This window comes from Papio anubis, chromosome 10 (genome assembly GCF_008728515.1).
Source record: "Papio anubis isolate 15944 chromosome 10, Panubis1.0, whole genome shotgun sequence".
Taxonomy (NCBI): domain Eukaryota; kingdom Metazoa; phylum Chordata; class Mammalia; order Primates; family Cercopithecidae; genus Papio; species Papio anubis.
This window is the reverse complement of record NC_044985.1, coordinates 108,303,909-108,326,105: the sequence shown is the minus strand read 5'-3', so window position 1 is coordinate 108,326,105 and position 22,197 is coordinate 108,303,909. Positions and strand designations below refer to the sequence as shown.

At 36.3% G+C, this 22,197-nt stretch overlaps 1 protein-coding gene across 4 annotated transcripts in view; it reads left to right on the top strand.

Moving 5' to 3' along the window:
* The window catches only part of CUL3 (cullin 3), a 116,617-nt gene that overhangs the window by 28,974 nt on the left and 65,446 nt on the right, over window positions 1-22,197 (top strand). For 3 of the 4 annotated variants that reach the window (XM_021924417.2, XM_021924420.2, XM_021924418.2), the window contains one exon: window positions 21,591-21,704. In XM_021924417.2, the coding sequence (XP_021780109.1) occupies window positions 21,591-21,704 (114 nt within the window). Of the gene's footprint in view, window positions 1-1,069; window positions 1,196-21,590; window positions 21,705-22,197 lie in introns of all 4 variants that reach the window. The other variant, XM_021924419.1, reaches the window with a different exon arrangement.

The window sequence follows — 22,197 nt, the reverse complement described above, 5'->3', positions numbered from 1 at the left end:
ATTTTGATAATTGAGAAATGAAGTTTGTGAGCTATAATAAATGCATTCTATAAATCATAATGAAGCAAACTCAGTAATTCACAAATGTTTGTTAATATGTTAATTACAAGGAATTTTTTTCCTTAAAATGATTTAATCAGCCCATTTTTACTTTCTCATTTTTCTGTATATTTGAACACAATAAAACTACGTTGTTTAAAAGTATTTTTAAGACAGTTCGCTAACTAAAATTCACTTTATTTTAACTGAGTTCTGTGGTACATGTGAATTTTTTTAAAAGATAAATTATTGGTGGGCTGTTCACATTATTACAAATGGTTCTCTGATTTCAGAATGATATATTTTTTTTAGAACAAATGTTTTTATAGAGCGAACTCTTCCATTGCATGTAAAATGTAATTTCATTTAGAAAATAACTTCTGTTACAATGCCTTGCTTTAAGATTGTCAAATAAAATGTAAAATACCACACAGACTGATAAAAACTTCTCATAGTCTTTATGTGGTATTGGGGTATTTATTTTTTTAATTTTATTTTGAAAAAAAGTTTTATGAATAGCACGATGTGAACTCTTGTGTACCCTTCACCTAGATTCACCAGTTGTTTACATTTTGCTACGTTTTTTTTTTTTGCCACTTTTTCTATTGATATGTGTTATGATTACTGTTATCATTATTATTATTGCTGAACCATTAGAGAATAAGTTTTAGATTTCATCTACCCTTAAAGACTTTGCAACATTTCTTTTAAGAATAAGGAAATTATCTTACTTAACCAAAGAACAATGATCAAAATCAGGCAGTTTAACAATATAATACTGTTGCCTAATACATTCCTTATTCAGATTTCACCAATTGTCCTGTAGAGCGGTGATTTCCTTTATAGCAATTTGTTTTCTGATCCAGGATCCAGTCCAGGATCTCATGTTCAATTCCTCAGCCTTTCTTTGTCTTTCAGCACATTGACATATTTGAAGAGTATAGGTCAGTTGTTTTGTAGATTATCCCTCAGTTTTTGGTGTGTCTGATTGTTTCCTCATGACTAGTTTCAGGTTATGCATTTTTGGCAGGAATAATACGTAAGTGATGTTGTGTCCTCAGTGCATCACATCAGGAGGCACTTGATGTCAGTTTATCCCATTATTGGTGATGTTAACTTTGATCATTGGTGTCCGCCAGATTTCTCCACTGTGAAGGTACCTTTTTTCCCTTTGTAATTCATAAGTAATCTGTTGAGATATATTTTGACACTGTATGAATAATCCTGTTCCCTAGAAACTTTCATGTGATGGTTTTGGCGTCCATTGATGATTCTTGCATGAATCATTATTACTATGGTGGTTCCAAAACAGTAATTTTCTATTTCTACTCTTTCTTCTGTAATTTCTTTCTCTTAAAGGGAATTACATGAGCCATGCAGTTAGTATCTTATGAAGCAAGGTGATTGTTCTTCACACAATCAGCAGTTTTTTATTAAGTGCCTATTATGCACAGCTTTCAGTGATAATATAGTGGATGCAAAGAGATACATACTGTCCTTTCCTAGGGTTTTTATTGTGATGTGAGAGATGGATGATACACACATTTAGATAACTGTGTGAGGCATTATATAATTAAGTGGCACGTGAGTTCCTTAGGCAATAAATGGCTTAAGAATTCAAACAAAGGAGAGGTTGCCCTGGGCTATAAGATTTTATGGGAAAGGATGAAATTGAGTTGAGCCTTGAAAAATATTTGGGATATATATGAACAGTGTGGTGGAAGGCATTCCAGGATGGCAGATGTTGTGAAATTATATAGAGATGAACTGGTTGGTTAAACTTACGTGGTAAGTAGAGTTTGAGGCATATATTAATTATGGGGATTAGTAGACTGTAGTGTTACAAAGATGGTTTGGGAACAGATTGTAGAAAAATTTGGGTGCCAGGCTAAAGAATGTGGACTAAACTGTAGACAGTTATTGGAGGTTTTTAAGTAGGTGATAATGTGACAGAATATTTGAAGATGTGATTTAAAGTGGGTGATTATGTGGCAGAATATTATGAGGATGCTTTAAATGTAAAATTGAGAGGAGGTTTATAAAATCAGGAGAAGACCTGGAAAGATCTGGGTAAAGTGATAGGCTAGAAATGAATGGATGATGTCAGAAATTCTAAACTAAGTCTAGACAAAGCTTGCTTACTTGGAGAATTACAGTGCCACCAATAGAATTATAATGCCACCAGTAGCAAATACTATGAAGTAATAGTGGGAAGCTGACTTGAAATGGATAGAGAATATGATGTTTTGTTTAGATTATATTGAAAATATATTCTCACTTGGAAGATACCTTATAAATCATTTTGCATGTGAGGAAAATTGAGTGTGAGATCATAGTAAGATGCCCAAGTAGAGATATCATATGTTTGGAGACACATAGATTTAGAGCTTGGGCAGGAACTGAAAATTAGATGTGGAGATTTGGCATTTGGTAACATATACTGAGGAACAAGTGTTGGAGTTCAGAAAACAAAGAGCCCAGAGCCAAAGGATGAATCTTAGGAGCAAACTATAGTAAGTAGGTGTGGGAAATGGAAAAAAACAATTTAAGAAATTTGGCATCAAAAGAAGGACAAGTGGAAGAGTTTTGTTTAAAGCTGCTGAAGGAGAGAAGGTTGGAACAGCCGAGTTATTGGATATAGAGAGTATGGGATTAAGAACAATGGAAAAGAAGTAAACTTAGAAGAGGGGCATGTTCTCATTTGCCGGAGGTTCTACAGGGAATGATAATGAACACAACTTTTATTTAGCATTTACAGTGTGCTAGACCCAGTTCTAGTGCTTTTACATGTTTTAACATAGCTAACAGTCACAGCCCAATGTTGCAGATACTACTATTATGTCTGAAAACAAATGAAGAAACCGAGGCACAGATAATTGGTCATTTGTCCAGATACGTGTAACTATTAAGCGACCTAACTGGAGCTGAATTCAGGCAATGTGGCTTTAGTCTGAGCCCTTGAATTCTCTGTGGATCTGCTCCTAAGGTAGAATGATCAAGTTGGAGTATGCTGAAATTCAGTGAAAGGGGCTTCAAGTTAACTGACTGTAAAGCTCTAGTCCTTTAAATTCTAGGAATCCTTTAAATTTACTTATATGTACAATAATGGAGTTGGAAATAATATCCCTGAGATTCTTTATTTCTAAAATTACTTTGAATCTAATAAGCCATCCATTTTCTGCAAATGAGACGAAGAGACTTGGAGTAGCCTTTGTAAGGGATATACTAAGGAATTGGCAAGTGAAGAAAAAGATAGCTTAGTAGGAGTTGGCCTGTGTGCAGTGTCAGTTTTTTTAAAGCTTGGGCATAGATGCAGATGAAAACATCAGTAGTTGTGTGTTAGGGTTGAGAAGTGGCTCATCCAGAAAGTGAGGAGAAGAGAGAAGGCCAGAGAGTGAGATCAGTGTTAAGGTGACCGAGTTTTGGGCTCAAATATGGTCAGTTTGATGTTGAAGATATGGTCCAGTAGGTATTGAAGTTATGTTAGCAGTCACTCCATGAGAACTCTGAGTTTTAGTGTATTATGAGTTGCTTAAAGTGGTCCCATATTTAAGGTTAACTGTTGTCTTCATCATCTTAAGCTACTGTAACAAATACCATGAACTGGGTGCCTTAAACCAATATTTCTCACCATTCTGGCAGGTTCTCACTTGCCGAGATTAAGGTGCTTGGAGGTTCATTTTTCTGGTGAGAATCCCCTTCCTGGTCTGTAGACAACCACCTCCTTGCTGTGTCTTCACAAGGCAGGGAGGAGAAGGAGGTCGTGTCTCTCATGTATCTTATAATGGTACCATCCTCTTAATGAGGGTACCATTCTCAAGATTTAATTGCCTCCCAGAGGCCCCACCGCTAAATACTATCACATTTGGGGTTAGGGCTTCTTAATATGAATTTGGAGAACACAAACATTCAGTCCATAACAATTATCATTTCAGAATATAGGTAATTTTTATATTATATTACCCAAAATGTACGTTCAAGTTGATTGTAGTAAATAAATTTTAAAATATACAGTATATGCTAAATTCTTAAATTTACTTTCCTTATACATAGTCATTAATGATCATTGCCAGCATCTGAAAATGTTCTTTTACTTTTTCTTTTCTTTCACACTCATTTGACTAGTCAGTTTTTTACTAGGAAATGTACCAATTTCAGCATGTCTGTTCATTGATTATTTAAAGTGAATTAGGTTTTGAAGCCTCTGCTAGTTTCTGTGCTTTTGTTTTCATGTTTACTCCTATTTTATGAAACAGTTTTAATAATCATATAAACGCAGTACTACTGTATTGAATGGGACACTACCGAAAGAGAACTATTAACTGATAGGTAGGACCATCAGTTACTACCTTTGTCTCCTAAGGTAGTAAGTCTCAGTTTGTTCTACTAAATGGGACTTAGGGATGTTACTGATACAGTGTGCAAAAGCGTAGTTTGCATGAAAATCAGTATTGCCTATCTCTGCATTGCATCTTTTGACTAGAAGGTAAGATATTGTTTCAGGGTTCTGTGGTATCAGAATACCTACCTTTAATCTCACAGAATATATCTTTTTTTGTTGTTGCTCTGAAAGCATTACTGTTTGGTCTGCTCATCAGTTTTTAATTCACAGTGCTTTTGGCAATTAGCTGAACTGCCTGACAAACCATATATTTATTTATTTTAAAGCGGAGTGCTTTTAGTGCTATGGTGTACATAGCCAAGACCCATCTTTTGACGTTGAAGAATTCCAAGGAAATACAATTTTTACATGAACTGAGGGCTGGTTTGATATATAATTTGTTGGTACTTTGATTTCAAGGTGAAGATAGTGAACATAGTCAAACATTTTGGTAAAGTAGCACAACACAAACTCCCAGACAGCAGATGACGGGAGGCTTCAGAGGGTACATCTCTTTGGGATGAAAGTAGCTTATTGTTGGCTTTCAAAATAAGTTCACAAAATTGAAGGAGGCATAGAAAATATAAATATTGTTTCTCTAATAAAAGCACTTCTGGTAGGATATTATTTTTCTTGTCTCTGGAAGAGTGTTTCCTTTGAGGAAACTGACATCCAAAGGAATTTAGTTCATTTCTCAAGACCACAAGGCAAAATTTAGGGTGTAATGTGGCCTTTATACCTCACCATAAAAAAAATCTTGATTTAGAAAATGAAAACATTTCAACTTACACAGGAATTTGTTTTTTAACTTTTTTTCTAAAGTAAAACATAGTAATGGGGGAAAAAAGTTCTGTTTTTCAGATTTAAAGACGTTTAGAATATATATCATTTTGTCAAAGTGTCAAAGGTATCCTGTAAGACTTTTCCTATCCCAGAATTCAGCATTCAAAACTGTTTGCCAGGCTCTGTGCTAGGTGTGAGGAATATATTGGTAAATAGAACACATCTGGTTCCTGCACTTATGAAACAGTAAACAGGTAAACAAGTATTTAGTTATATAATCAAGAAGACGGGATACAGTGATAGAGGAAAAATGATAAAGACAACTACATAGGTCAAAAAAGGGCTGTTTGAGGAAGTGTGGTAGTGTTTAAACTGGGATTGCAAGAATGAGAGAGAGCTCACAAGAAAAGTGGGTTGAAGAGTATTCTAGGCAAAGTAAATGGCTATACAATACCTTTTTCTGTAAAGGACCAGATAGCATTTTTGTTTTTCTGAGCCATACATTCTCAGGCACAGCTCCTCAAAGTCTGTTTTTGTAGCACAAAAGCAGCAACAGACCAAATGTAAATGAATGAGCATGGCAGTATTCCAGTAAAACTTTAAAAAGGCAGCAGGCTGAGTGCAATGGCTAACACCTATAATCCTAGCACTTTGGAGGCTGAGGTGAGAGGAATACCTGAGGCCAGCAGTTTTGAGACCAGCCCAAGCAACATAGTGAGACCTTGTCTCTGCAAAAAAAAAAAAAATATGGCTGGGCCTGGTGGCTCTCTCTTGTAATCCCGGCACTTTGGGAGGCTGAAGTGGGCGGATCACGAGGTCAGGAGATCGAGACCATCCTGGCTGACACAGTGAAACCCCATCTCTCCTAAAAATACAAAAAATTAGCCGGGCACCTTTAGTCCCAGCTACTCAGGAGGCTGAGGCAGGAGAATGGTGTCAACCCAGGAGGCAGAGCTTGCAGTGAGCCGTGATCGCGCAACTGCACTGCAGCCTGGGCGACAGAGCAAGATACTGTCTCAAAAAAAAAAAAATTAGCCGGCCTTGGTGGCACACACCTTTAGTCACAGTTGCTCAGGAGTTTGAGGCTGCAGTGAGCTGTTACTGAACTACTGCACTGCAGCCTGGGCAACAGAGTGAGTTTAAAAAAAAAAGAAAAGAAAAGAAAGTGGGAGGCTATTCTTTGCCACTTCCTAAAGTTATTGAATAAAATCCTGTCATAAGTGGGGAGCTAAGAGTTGGTAATGGAGAAGAATGGGACAAGGTGGGATTGCAGAGAGAAGCAAAAGCTAGATCATGCCAGGCCCTGAAGCCGTGGCAGAAGGCTTTGTAATTAATTATATGTACATTAGGAAGCCATTTAAGGATTTTAAGCAAGATCAATAAGTTAGAGGGCTTAACAGTTGAAATAAGGGGAGTAATCCAGTAATTCAGGTGAATAACAGTGATATTTACACTACTATAGTGACAGTTATGATTGAGAAAATTTTAAAATGTAAGATATATTTTGGATATAGAATGAAAGTTACCTGCTAGCAGATTGATTATAGGGAATAAGAATCAGTGACAAATCTAAGATCAGTTTTAAGTTTTTGGCTGTTGGCTAACTGGCTAGGTGATTTAATTTTCTGATACAGATTTGGGGCAGACAAAGGAGCTCCGTTTTGAACAGGTTAGTTTTAAGATACCTATAAAATTTGATATGCAAATCAAATTACCTGAGAAGTTTGAACTGGAAATGTGTATTTGGTAATTGTGAACATATATATGGTACAGGTTGAACATCCCTAATCCAGAAATTCAGAATGCTCCAAAATCCACAACCTTTGGAGCGCCAACACGATGCCACAGTGGAAAATTCCACAGCTTATCTCATGTGAGAGAGTCACAGTCAAAGCATAGCCAAAACTTTATTTCACAGACAAAATTACTAAAATATCACATTACCCTCAGGCTATGTGTGTAAGGTGTATATGAAACAAATAAATTTCATGTTTACACTTGGATTCCATCCCCAAGATCTCTCATTATGTATATGCAGACACTCAAAATCTGAAAACTGAAACACTTCGGGTCCCCATGCATTTAGGGTGAGGGGTACCCAACCTGTATTTAAAGCCCTGGAAGTAAATGAAGTCACAGAGACAAGAGAAAAGAGGGCCTGGGATTGCACCCTGATGAATTTAAACACTTAGTGTTCAGATACATTGAGGATTGCAGTGGAGACTGAAAAGTTGCCAGTTAGTGGTACTTAAGACTTAGCTCTAACCTTACATTATAAGATGATAATATTTGACAGGTATTTAGCAGAGTTACAGTTTTTCACAGCCTTTTTGCGTGTGTGTGTGTGCGCGCGCGCTCTTGTATGTGTATGTGTATGTATTTCAGATACTAAAGCACGGTTTTAAATTTAGGAATAGTAATAATTAGTTTTGCTACTTGTGGGCACGTTAATGGTGGAGCCATCTTCTTTCATTCTCCTTTCATAAGGTTCCTATTTGGGATTCAAACTTGACAGTCTTTAAGCTTGTCGTAGAGTAACAAAGGACTTGCCTTTTCTTCTAACTCCTGTTGAGCACTTTAACAGTAAGAAGTAACCTAGATGCAGCTGCAGTGGGAAAAGTACTAGGTAGAAAATAGAACTGAGCATTGGGACTAATTCTCTCACTAATAATCTTGAACAAATTACTAAACCTTTCTGGAATTTAAAGTATTAATCTATAAAATGAGTTTGGGGTTGGTTGTTTTAGCCCAAAGAACTTTAAAAATTATGATTATGTGTCTTGATAAGCTTAGGTTATTAAGACTTAGGAAGATAATAGTCTCTAAGGCTGTTTATTCCTGTGCCATGTGTTTGGAATAAAAACATTTCAATTTTTTTTCTTTTCTTTTTTTTCCCCTGAGACAAGGTCTTACTGTCGCCCAGGCTGGAGTGCAGCGGCGCCATCTTGTCTCACTGCAATCAACCGCGTAGGTTCAAGCAAATCTCCTGCCTCAGCCTTCCAAGTAACTAGGATTACAGGCGTGTGCCACCATGCTTGGCTAATTTTTGTATTTTTAGTAAATATAGTGTTTTGCCAAGTTGTCCACGCTGGTTTTGAACTCCTAGCATCAGTGATCAACCCGCCTTGGCCTCCCAATGTGTTGGGATTACAGGCGTGAGCCATGGTGTCCAGCGTTTTTTGTTGTTGTTTTTGCTTTTTGGAGACAAGGCTTTTGTGTTTCCCAGGTGGAGTACATTGGCGGAATCTCGGTTCACTACATTCTCTGCCTCCCAGGTTGTAGTGATTCTCTCACCTCAGCCTCCTACATAGCTGGACTATCAGCACATGACACCATGTCCGGCTAAATTTTTTTGTGTTTTTTTTTTGTAGAAACAGGGTTTCCACCATATTGCCCAGGCTGGTCTCGAACTCCTGGGCTCAAGTGATCCATCTGCCTCCCAAAGTGTTGGGACTACAGGCATGAGCCATTGTGCCTGGCCTCAATTTTTAATTTTCTTGAAGTCAGGGGAGAAATTTTAGTTTTAATATGGGAAGAGCTTTATTATCTCAATTTTGTAATGCTTAGCGGTTTTCTTAGATTTACCTTATGCTTAATTTCATTTTTAATACTCCATAGTAATAATCAAATAACATGGTAACCTCATAAATGAACCTATAAAAATTACTGAACTTTGAAAGTTGGTTTCTTAGAAAAATAGCTGAAAAAAAAAAAGTTAACATTTAAAATTAACTTGTCTTTTTAGTTATTATTGGAAAGAACATTTATTCTAGTGGTTTTCAAAGTTTTTCTATCTGTATGTCCTATTCTTCAAATAGTATCTTACTTCCATCAAATGGGAGGAAGCCAGAATAAGAGGAGCTTCATCCTGCTCCGTTTTCATTTATTCAGAAAACTGCCTGTTGAGCAAGGCACTGGTGTAAGCATTTGTACTATATCAAGCAAAGATTCCTGCCTTTGTGGAAGTTATGTTTTAGACTTACATACTTGGATCTATGCCTTGTAGTCTTAATCTGTTCTAAGAACTTCTGTTTTACCGGTAGGGAAATTGCAACCTTAAAGGGGACATAGTTTCAAGTTTTAAGTGACTTTCTTTTTTGAATTTCTTTGTAAACTGCAGTGTCTTTTCGTAGAACAAATAATACCTCACCATTTATCTTCTGTACTGAGGGTTTTATTTGCTGAAAATGCTGTCTCTGTGTAAACTACTTTTTCAATATATTTTTCTCCCTATTTCTAGAGGGGGAAGAAAAACCAGTTTTAAGTTGTATATTTGTTTGTAAGTTATTTATGTGGAAATGAAGTTGGTAACTTTAAGGTAAACTATGAAGTTTTCTGTATGTCAATTTCTTAAACAGACTTACTTTTATAATAAAGCTTTTGGAGTGCTTTTCCCTTTCTAGGCAAATATTAATTAATTTAATGGAAAACATTAAAGTTAATGTTTTTAATGGTATTTACATACAATATGTAATGACTACAGTGAGTTAAGGATATTGATAGAAACACTTGGGACTAAGATTTTCCTTAGCAAAGACAGATTGATTTCAGAGGCCCACAGAGATTGAGTTTCTCCTATGTTTCAGCCACCCAAAAATAAATAAGACATGATTCTTGCCAGCAAGAATCCCATAATTTTAGTGAGGTAATCAGATTTGGGGGGGGTGGTATTTTGCCTGAGGAATTCAGAGCAAGGTAGAAAGAGACTGTCACTTTCGATTATACTTAAGCATTACTCAAGATTCATCATGTGAACAAAGCCAAAATATTATCCCGATAACAAGGAGAGAAAGTTGAATGAGAAAAATGGCAGGTAGGTATGAGCATAGTGAGATAGATCAGTGTAGGTGGAAGGTGAACGTGCTGTTCTTAGTAAAGATGAACAAAAGCATCTTTGAATGTTTTTGTAGGAAATGAAGATAGTAAAGTGGGTTGGGCTAGATTTGGAAAACCATTGTAGGAGATTTGAGTTTTGTTCTGTTGGTGGTGGGAGCCATTGCTTTATAAGCCTTAGAAAGGCTGACTGCAGTGGAGAAGATGTAGTCAGGTATTCAGGATGAGTGCCATTTTCAGTGCCTTGTTGCTGCTTGCTCATGTTTAGTTCTCATGCTGTCTTGTCTTGATGTTTAACTTAAAAGTTGTTGGAAGGTACTCAACCCATTATGTTTTTTTGGGATGGTGGTGACAGGAGTGAGAAGAGACTGTGAGCCAGGTGTAAAAACTGTTAATGGGTATGATACGGGGATAGTGACCTAAATATAAATAGTGTAATCCCAAAAGAGACAGAGACTGTTGGGGATAGTGTATGGAAGATATTATTAGAGAGTCAGAAAAACAGCAACCGTGGGATATGAAGGACTTTGGAAATTGAATGGCTTCTACTTTGAAAGGGATGGAAGAGAAATGATGTTGGGGGAGAGTGATGCTTAAAAGTGTTGTTTTGACAAGTTTGCCCATGTTAAGTATCAGCTGTTCTGCTTAAGTTGTTAGGTAGACTGTAAGTACTTTGAGGGCAAGTACCGCCCCCCCCCCATCCTATTTCTGTTGTATTTTTTAGTGATATTCTTCTACTGTTACTAAGTAAGTGAATAGATGAAGTAGGACCTGTTCATTTATCTTTGTGTCTCCTGCTCTTTGCATGTGATTGGCACTCAGTTGTCTGTTGAAATGAATCTTTGAGAATAATACTACCAGCAGTCAAAATGGAAACCACCATGGTTTGTAGCCAAAAATAGCTGAGATCTTTTTTTTTTTCTCTCTCTCTGTTGGGTAATACCTCTCCCTACTCAAGTTAATTACTAAACCTAACCACCATTTAGAAGCGCAGGTGATTATCGGGCTATATGCCTCTGTTTTTTTGAGATTGAAGTCTGTCAGTCGGCTTAGAACCAGATCATATAATCTTGAGAAACCGTGGTTCTTTTTTCTATCATACTCAAGAGAACAAAAGACGAGTTGCTGTGTTGTCATGCTTTGTGTATGTTTTCCTGATTAATTCTGTCAGTGTGCCTGTTACTAAGTTTAACCATGATACTAATGCTATAATAGTTTTTAATGTATATCTTAACCATTGGGAATAGGATACTTTACAAATAATAAGTCATAGTGGTGTTTTTCTGTGGTGTACTGTCATTTTTCTATCTGCATCCCTTTCCAACCAGTAAGTAAAAAGCTATCATTTTTCATAGTAGTATTTTGTACTGATTGAGAAATCATGATTTTTCTAAGTCATACTATTTTAAGAACACTTTCAAAGCATATTTGAACTAAGAATGCCTTTAAAAAATGTCAAATTTCATGTGATTTTAAAAATAGTATTTGCTTCAACATGTAGCAGATTATGTATGAAATTGTGAAAGTGTATTGTCCTAACACCTGTTCTGTGTTCCTTCTTTAAACTTTGTAACTTTTTTGTAGTGCTATTTATTGTATTCTACTTTGTATTGAGGTCATTTGAATGCTAATATTCGGCTCCCCCTTCTCCCCTCTCCCTCAGAGATTGTAAAGTGGCTGAAAGTGTCTTGTATTCCTCATAGTGCCTAGCACCCTGCTTTGCCTGCTGGAAGCAAACATAAATACATAAATTGTCAGTCTGGGGAAATATTTTGTATACTTTTGAATGGGTGGTTGATGTCTGATAATAGGACTTCATTTCTTTAAGAGCTTCATTTTGGACACTTGAAGCAAAGAGTAAGAATGGGGAATATTTCCACTAAGAATGAATTTGATTTTGAAATTGAGATTAGTGTGTTTTTTGTGAAATGCTGTAAGTTACATTACTGTGTATATTAGAAAGTTACTTAAAATGAAGAATCTTCTGGCAGCAGTGGAGAAAATGTTTTCCCTACAGTGGCTATCTTACTGTTTTTTTTTTAAGGATACTGGTATGATTTTCCTGATCACCATTGCCATCTTAATTCTTAAAGTTAATTAGAAATAATGAGAATAACACAGTCTACTGTACGAAAAGGACAGTGAATTTTATGTCATTCAGGAATCTCATCATTAGTTAATTCTTGGAAAGTTTAAAATATCTACAAAACTTTAAATTAATTATCTTGGCCTTAGTAGAAGCTTGTTTGAGTTACAGAAACCTTAAGATTGCTTATGTATTGTGAGAGTAATATCTGTTAACCAACTTTATATTAATTGTACAAATAATTGGAGTTTGGCTGCGTTAAGAATTCCTCAAAGTACGAGGTAAAAGAGTTCCTTCCAGTTATTCAGAAATTTCTGTCCTTTAGAGGAAAAGAAAGCAAGCGTCCCTGTTCCTGACCTGCCCCTATTTATTATATATGACTTCTGTAAAAATCGCAAAACATTGCAATGTTTCTTTTTAACGTTTTAGTTCAGGAATTCTCAGGGTGAGGGAAAGAGCCATGAAGCTTTTTTTCCAAACAGTTGTCAGCTGTCCTCTATACCTTATGACTTGACTCCCATTGTGATTCACTTTCTGTAGTAAGCCACTTTTATTGATAGGTTTGTGTCATATCGCTGTGGTGTGATAAGGTGGAAAAATTTTGAAATCTTCAAGCAATATTTAATGGCATTCCTTGGGAGAATAAAATTTATATAACTGGCAAAATTTTAAAGCGACAGACCCCCAGACCACATGTGATTAATGCAGGACTGAAAAAAGTATGTTTTAAGTGGAAATTTAAATGCTATTTTTATTTTTTTAAACTTTTTTTTATATGTGTAAGAATGTTTTTGTAACATTATTTATAATGGTAAACTAAAAGCAACTTATCCATCGTTAATAAAGTGATTGAAGAAATTATGGCATTAAGTGCTGTTTTTGTAGGTCATAGTAAATGTTGCATGTTTTTGTATTGCGCTGTCTTTAACAGATGAAACAGGCAACATGTTTTGGAATTTAGAGCCAGAAAGATAGCAGGCATCCAGTGGCTGTCAGTTATTTTAAAATAGAACCCCTAATTTTAAAAATCATACAAAACTATTATAAATCATATTTAATCGGGAAATGAAGTCTTTTCGGCACTAGTACTAAGTAAGGCATTTCAGTGGAACAGGACATCATTGATCTAATCAACCATAGTCATATCACAGGTAAAGAGGTGCTACAGACTAGATAGGTTAGGTGACTTGGTCAAAGTCCTTAGTGACTTCCTGGGCAGTTGTCTGCAGAGAGGTTGAGTATCCCTAATCCAAAAATCCAAAATCTGAAACTTTGTTTTGTTTTGTTTTGTTTTGTTTTGTTTTGTTTTTGAGATGGGAGGGTCTCACTCTGTCACCGTAGCTGGAGTGTAGTGGCATGATCTTGGCTCACTGCAGCTTCCACCTCCTGGGCTTAAGTGATCCTCCCACCTCAGCCTCCTGAGTAGCTAGGACTATAGGCACGCACCATCACGCCCAGCTAATTGTTTGTATTTTTGGTGGAGACAAAGTTTCGCCATGTTGTCCAGGCTGGTCTCAAATTCCTGAGCTCAAGTCATCTGCCCACCTCAGCCTCCCAGAGTGCTGGGATTACAGGCATTGAGCCACCACACCTGGCCAAAATCCGAAACTTTTTGAGTGCTGAGATGATGCTTTAAGGAAATGCTCATTGGAGCATCTCAGATTTTGGATTTTCGGATTGAGGATGCTCACCTGGTAAGTATTATATCCAAAAATCTGAAAAAGTCAAAAATCCGAAGCACAAGTGGCCTCCAAGCATTTTGGGTAAGTGATACTCAACCTTAGATGATTTTGATTATCTTAGCTTCTGGGTGAATGTTAAAATACTATAGATTTATAGAATGACATACCTTTGAGTTATTGTACCTTTGTGATACTTTTTAATGTCCTGGTATAATTAGGATGTGCTCCATGTTATTATGTCTCATTTTATGTTTTTAATACATGGTAAGTATTTTTTCGATGGACAGTAATGCCAAGTATAAATTTCTGTACTTCGGGAATTTGTCTATATTTGGACCTAATGTTGTCCTGAATTTGGAGACTTGTTTACCAAGGAAGTCCTCAATTTTCAATATTCCATATCATCATTGATTATGTGACTCTGTTTTAGTTTCAGTGAACTTTAGGATTAAAGTTCTTAATTTGTTTTAGCTGATGATTTCTTTGTTTTACCTAGACGTTTAACTAGGATTGGCTGGCTGGGATTTTGCCCCAGGCATTGAAATTTAGAGTGTAAAAAATTTTAGTTAATGATTAAAAGCAATTCTGTGCGTTGTGGGGTATGGGAGTACTGTGCACATTATGTCCTTTAGCTCTTCAGCTAGCCCAAGAGCTGCTGGCCCAGTATCAGCTTCCTTGTCAATCCACGGAGATCCTTGAGAATGAAAACTCAAGGGCAAAGTTTGGGAGCATGTAGCTCCTGGTCATGCCAATGCCTGCTGTTCTCTCCTGTCGTCCTCCTTTCCAACTCCTTTTGTTTCTCTTTACCAGTAATTTGACTGACTTGAGGATGTGTATATTGCGGCTTGGACATTAATTTATCATTAAGCAGGTTTTATTATACAGTTGAAAATAGGCCAGACACAGTGACTCATGCGTATAATCCCAACACTTTGGGAGGCCAACGTGGAGGGATCATTTTGAGGCCGGGACTTCGAGACCAGCTTGAGCAAAACAGACCCCTTAGCTACACACATGCACACAAACACGCACGCGCACACGCATGCACGTGCGCGCCCCAGAAGTGCTGGCGTGCGCTGCTGAAGTCCTAGCTACTTGTGAGGCTGAGGTGGGAGCATAACTTGTGCCCAGGAGCTTGAGGCTGCAGTGAGCTATAATTGTGTCACTGTACTCCAGTTTGGGTGAAAGAGTGACACCCTGTTTCTTAAAAAAAGAAAAAGGTTTCCTTTTGACAGTAATTCCACTTTAATCTTTGCTAAGGATTTAAATTTTAAAAATGCAAGAAAAGCTATATCCACAGAAACAAAGAATAGGCAAATTTGAATTGTTGCAGAGTGGGTCATAAGGTTGATACACTCAAATTGTTTAACAATTCTTTCATTGTTTGGAATTTAAATTGCTTTTATGAATAAAGCTTGTGGCATCATAGCTTATGTTTATGATAAAATCATAAAACAGAACAATATTCAAATAATAATTACTTCAAATTTTTTAAAATTAGTGTATAATAAAATTGGCCTTTATATTCATATATCTCTGTGAATTTCAGCACACATATAGATTCATGTAACCACTGTCACGGTTGATATAGAACAGTCGATTGACCCCAGTAAACTTCCTGTTACCCTTTATAGTTCTCTTAATTCCTAGTTCCTGACAACCACTGATCTGCTGTGTAACACTATAGTTTTGGATTTTTTTTTTTTCGAGAGTGTCATATAATTGGAATTATAGTTTGAAATCTTTTGAGACTGGTTTCTTTCATTCAGCATAATTATTTTGAGATTGATCCAAACTGTTGTATCAATAATTTGTTCCCTTTTATGGCTGATATTCTATTGTATGAATGTACCACAATTTGCTTATTCATTTAGCTGTAAACTTGTTGAAAGACATTTTGTGATTGTGAGTAGAGCTGGTATGAACATTTGTGTGTGATTTTTGTGTGAATGTAAGTTTTCATTTCTCTAGTAAATATATAGAAGTAGGGTTGCTGGGTCATGTGATGTTATTTAACTTCCTGAGAACTGCCAACTGTTCTATTCATGAACAGAATTGCCATCTTTATATCCTCTTTCGTGAAGTGTCTGTTCAAGTCTTTTGCCCTTTTTTAATTTATTAGCTGTCATTGCTAAGTTCTAAGAGTTTTTTGTTTTTTTTTTTTTTTTAATATATTCTGGATACAAGTCATTTGGTTTTTCTCCTAGTGTGTAGCTTCTCTTTGTTACTGTGTCTACAGAACAAAAGTTTTTAGTTTCAGTAGAGTCCAGTTTAGCATTTTCTCTTTTATAAATTATGCTTTTGGTATCATTTGCTTAAAATTATCAGATGACATCTTCTTCTTACATTTTATTGTAATATAACCTTTTTCTTTGGACTACTATGGTGCATTGGAAATGATATGATACAGCTAGGTATTTTCTTCTAAACCAAAAGTTAATATTAAATGTTAATCAGTGGCATTAAAAAGTCAGGACTCTTCTCACTCATAAGTGGGAGTTGAACACTGAGAACACGTGGACACAGAGGAAAACAACACACACCAGGGCCTGTTTGGGGCTGGGAGGTGAGGGGAGGGAACTTAGAGGATGAGTCAATAGGTGCAGCAAACCACCATGGCACACATAAACCTATGTAACAAACCTGCACATTCTGCACATGGATCCTGTGTGTGTTTTTTTGTTTGTTTTTTAGAAGAAAAAAGCAGGACTCAGAATTGCATAAGTGCTATTATTACAACAATATAAAAACATGTTCATGTTGAAGAAGTTCTGCAAAGGAAAGAAACAGAAATGGCTAGTGTGGGAACCAGTGGTTTCCTAGTCCTGGATGGTGTATCAGAATCACCTGGGTAGATACTTTAAAATTAGGGTTGTCTTTTGATCTTGGGTGGCCCCCAAATGTTTCTTCTTTCTTCTTTTTTTCTTTCTTCTTCCTCTCTTCTTCCTCCTTCCTCTCCCTTTTTTTTTTTTTAAAAAAAAATATAAACTTTATTATATATATAAATATATATAAATATATAAAGTTATTTTTATAAAAAATATAAACTTTGGATTTTAGAGCAGTTTTAGATTTACACCAAAATTGAGTGGAGAGACTGGACACAGTGTAATGCCAGCACCTTGGGAGACGGAGGCGGGTGGATCACTTGAAGTCAGGAGTTCAGGACCAGCCTGGCTAACAAGGTGAAACTGTGTCTCTGCTAAAAATACAAAAAATTAGCCAGGCGTGGTGGTGCACATCTGTAATCCCATCTACTAGTGAGGCTGAGCCAGGAGAATGGCCTGAACCTGGGAAGCAGAGGGTGCAGTGAGCCAAGATTGCGCCACTGGACTCCAGCCTGGGCAACAGAGCGAGACTCCGTCTGGGAAAAAAAACAAGTGATGGACGGAAGATACTAAGATTTCCCATATACACCCCTACCCCAACATATGCACAGCCTCCCCCCATTGTGCACATCCCATACCAGAGTGGCACATTTATTACAGTTGATGAACCTACGTTGACAGGTCATCATCACTCCATAATGTCCATAGTTTACATGAGGGCTCACTTTTGTAATGAACTCAGTCTATGCGATTAGACATACATTCACTAGTATAGTATTATACAGAATAGTTTCACTGCCCTGCGAATCCTGTGCTCTGCCTACTCATATACCTATTTTTTTTGCTGTCTCCTTAGTTTTGCCTTTTCCGGAATGTCATATAGTTGGATCATACAGTATACACCCTTTTCAGGTTAGCTTCTTTAACTTTGTAATATGCGTTTAAGTTACCTCCATGTCTCTTCATGGCTTAATAGCTCATTTCTTTTTAGTGCTGAGTAATATTCCATTTTCTAAATACAGTACAATTTATTAATCCATTCATCTGCAGAGGAACGTCTTGGTTTCTTCCAAGTTTTGGCAATTATGAATAAAGTTGCTTTAAACACTTGTGTGTGGGTTTTTGTGTGGACATAAGTTTTCAACTCATTTAAGAAAATACTCAGGAGTGTGATTGCCAGATTATATGGTAAGAGTGTGTCTACTTTTGTTAGAAACTGCCAAGCTGCCTTCCACAGTGACTGTACCATTTTGCATTCCCACTGGCAGTGCATGAGATATTCTGCTGCTGTACGTCCTTGCTAGCATTTGGTGTTGTCAGTATTTTGGCCATTCTCAAAGGTATGTAATGGTATCAGATTGATGTTTTAATTTGCAGTATCCTAATGACATATGATCTTCTCAGATGCTTACTTGCCATCTGTATATCTTCTTTGGTTTTAAAAATTGAGTTACTTTTTAAGTTTTAAGAATTCTTTATATATTTTGGATAATGGTTCTTTATTAGATTTGTCCTTTGCAAATACTTTCTCCCAGTCTGTGGCTTGTTTTCTCATTCTCTTCTCTGAAGTCTTACTTATTTTTAGAGATAGGGTCTTGCTGTGTTGCCCAGGCTTGCCTCAAACTCCTGGAATCAAACAATCCTACCCCCTCAGCCTCGTGAGTAGCTGAGACCACAGATGCACTACTGCATCATACTTAAATCTGTTTGTAAAAGCTCTTGAGTGACTCTAATTCTCTGCCTGATTTGTGATCCACTGTTTTGAGCTTTCTCTTTCTTCCTTTGCAATGCTAGTGCCAGGCACAGCCATCAGTTCTCCATCACTCATACGTCATTTCATCTTTTTTGTCACAGCTGGTCCCATCCTGCTCTCAATTTCTCTGGTGTTGCTACTTGTTCTTCCATGTCTCTCCCTTCAAATTTCAACTCTTTATCTGTGTAATTTCATTATAGGTTTTCTTTAATTATCTGTTCATACTTAATCCGTAGGTCCTTTTGGTTCTGGTACCACCTGTAGAGCAGGGTTCCCTCCCATTTGCCTTGCTGGTGCAGAAAGTAGGTAATTGTGTTAGGCCATGAGATTAACAATGTTACCCTGGGAGGGGTATTTCCACCATATGTCCCATGCTTGCTTGCTTTTTCAATTTTTTATAAGATGTTAATAATTTGTAAAATAAAGATCTTTTTTTTCACTTAATGTGTAGTTTATGTGCCAACTTAACCATCTTTTTAAAAGCTTATTTTAATCTTCATAATCTTCATCTCATTCCTACCATTTTATTGTGTATGTTTGAGTAAATATCTGTTCACTTTCAACTACTTTTCTACAGAAATGTTAGAGGAAACATTATTTGTTCATAGTGTAATCTGAATAAGAAGACCTTGCAGTAGTGTATCTAAGGCATTCATTTTATTTCTTTTAGTCATGAGTTTGTGTGTGTGTGTGTATAATTGAAAAGTAAACATAAAATTAGCTCTTAATTGCAGCTATTTTCTGCTAGTAAAATTCACTGTTATTGGTTGGTCAGGATAATTTTTTGAGGTATGATGCAAATAAGGCAGTTATTTATGACACAGTGTACTAGTAGATCACATTTTGCTGAAAGGCAGGTATAAATATAAATGACAAATATGTAAATACTTAATATATTTTATCATAAAATGTACAAATCAGTGATTTTAAAGAACTTGCCTTATTTTATAACGTTAACTTTTTATTTAATTGGTCAGTGTTTCATTCATTCAACAAACATGCAGGCACATTTTTGTGTTCCAAATTCAGGGTGATTTTAATGTAGTTAACATTTAACTTAATTTTATAATGTAGCAGTATGTAGAAGTTCATGTAAGTCCTTAAGAATAATTAATGGACTTGATAATCTGATGTTTCAAATACGTTTTTTTTGTGTGTGTAGTATAGATTGCCTTTGCATTGTCATGATTTTAATTTAATTGCTACTCTTCAGTAAAGGAATACAAAGCTTGGTGTAAAATTTTGAAAATAAGCACGTTTTCAACTTGCTGGGTTTTTGTGGGGGAGATTTGCATCTGACAAGTGCTAGATTTAATGAGTTGAAACAAGTGATACATTATTCATTTTGTATAAGTATTTTTATTAACTAACGATATAGTTAAAATTTTCGGAATAATTTCTGGATGATGTAACTTGAAGTCATGGAGCTTAGTCTTGTCAACAAAAGATTAAATATATGATAAAATTCTAAATTATGTGGTATAGGCCTAGTGATTTTTATACTGTACATTTAGTAGACTAGATGTATTGTCTCATCATTAAATCTAATAACCTCATTTTCCCCAATATGTAGGAAAAGATTCTGTTTTCTTAGTTTGAACTTGTTCTTCCACAGTGTGTTGTGTGTATTTTCTTTGGCACTTTTAGCCACTTGTTCATATTAGATCTGATAACAGAATGGTGTTTTATTTATGTGTATTTATAATTGTTTCAGAGGTGTCTATATATCTCAACATACGTTAAGTAGTTGATGTTTCTCAGAAAGCACCATAACTTCAGCATTTTCCTAATCTGAAAAAGTGTAACCACTATTAGAAATTCTCTATGGTAAAGGATATTTGGAGATAAAATAGTATTGTTTAGGCTAGAGTTATTGAGAGTTTTTTGAGCTGGATTATGGAAGGTTGGTTGGATTTGAATAACTGTAGAAGTTGGCAGTATAGTCCCAAAGTGTTACAGGAACTTAGGGACAAACACACAACGACTTTGTGATAAAACGAGAACCAGAGTCTGGATTCTGTTTCTGAGTGAAATGGTCTTTCTACTGGGCAGCTAGCATAGCAGGAAGGAGTAGTGGTCAGTAACATTTTATCAGGATGGTACTAAGCTTGTGGACTGTGGAAAGGAATTCTTGAAGTCTTGAGTAGTCTTTATCAGGGTTGGATTAGAAAGACATTTCAGACTCAAGGGAACTTTATGTGCAAAAGCAGATATCCTGAAAGTGCTGACGTTGGAGGTGAATCATGGCATTGGAGGGCAGGGATATGAAATAAATGGTATTATATATACCAAGCACTATTCTAGGTGTGGGATATACACATGGAAAAGACAGAAATCCTGCCACCATGGAGACATTTACATTTTAGTGGAAGAAACAATAAATAAATAAATTGTAATATTGTAGGTAATGATGAATACTATGACAGGAAACAAATTGTATGATGAAGAAGTAGAGCTAGGGGTTCTTTGAAATAATTGGTTGGGAGAGACCTCTCCAGAGACGAAATTTGAACAAAATAAAATGAGTGGGACGAGCCATGTGAATTGCAGCAGAAGGAATGGCAGAGCACAGTTGCTGTGTTTAGTAAAGAGGCCATTGTAGCTGAAGTGTGCTAAGTAGTTTATTATAGAGTGTTTACTGAGTACTAAGCACTGTTTTAAGTATATTACTAGTGTTAATTCAATTCTTAAAACAATCCTACAAGAAGAATGCTATTTCACATATAAGGAAACAGGCACAGAGATTAATTTATCCCAGGTCACCCAGTTTGTTAGGGAGCTGGGATTGGAGCCCAGGTAATTGACTCCAAAATCAGTGTTCTTAACCATCATTCAAAGTTGGGGAAGGGAAGGTGTAGTAGGAAGTTTAGCAGTAGCATGGAGCCAGTCTTACAGGCCCTTGTAACTTACTATAAGAATATAGGATTTTACTCTGACAATGATGTTAAGTCATTGGAGGGTTGAGAAATACCTAGGAAGTTGATTTATGTTCTGGAGATCAGAAGAGAAGTCTGTACTATACATATACATTTGATACTCATCTGTGTATAGGTTATAGCTTAAAATATTTCTACTAGCCTATAACATTTCTTTGATTTAAAATTAAGGATTCCACTTCATTATTTTATTAAACAGATATGTGCATGCCTATATATATGAGTGTGTGGATGTGTGTGTGCAAACTAATGAACTCTTCTGTTACTAGGTGCGAGAAGATGTACTAAATTCATTGAATAACAACTTTCTTCAAACGCTAAATCAAGCTTGGAATGATCATCAAACAGCTATGGTGATGATTAGAGACATACTAATGTACATGGTAAGTAGAGCTTTTTTAATGTTTTCTTCCTTTAAGCAGTTAAGCATTTGAAGGCTGGGCCTGTAATCCCAGCACTTTGGGAGGCCAAGGTAGGCAGATCATTTAAGGTCAGGAGATTGAGACCAGCCTGGCCAGCCTGGCAAAACCGTGTCTCTACTAAAAATACAAAAATTAGGTGCAGTGGTGGGCACCTGTAATCCCAGCTACTTGGGAGGCTGAGGCAGGAGAATCGCTTGAACCGGGGAGGTGGAGGTTGCAGCGAGGTGAGATCGTGCCACTGCACTCCCACCTGGGCAACAGAGTGAGACTCTGTCTCAAAAAAAAAAGGAAATTAAACATTTGAAAACACAATGACTTTCTGTCTAACTTATAGTACATCTCAGTGTGGAAGGTGGTTTTTGTTTTTTAAATAGACAGTACTTTCTTTGTAAGGGCCAGCCTAAGCCTATGTGAATAAAAATCTTAATTGTTCACATAGTTAGTGAATGCTTAG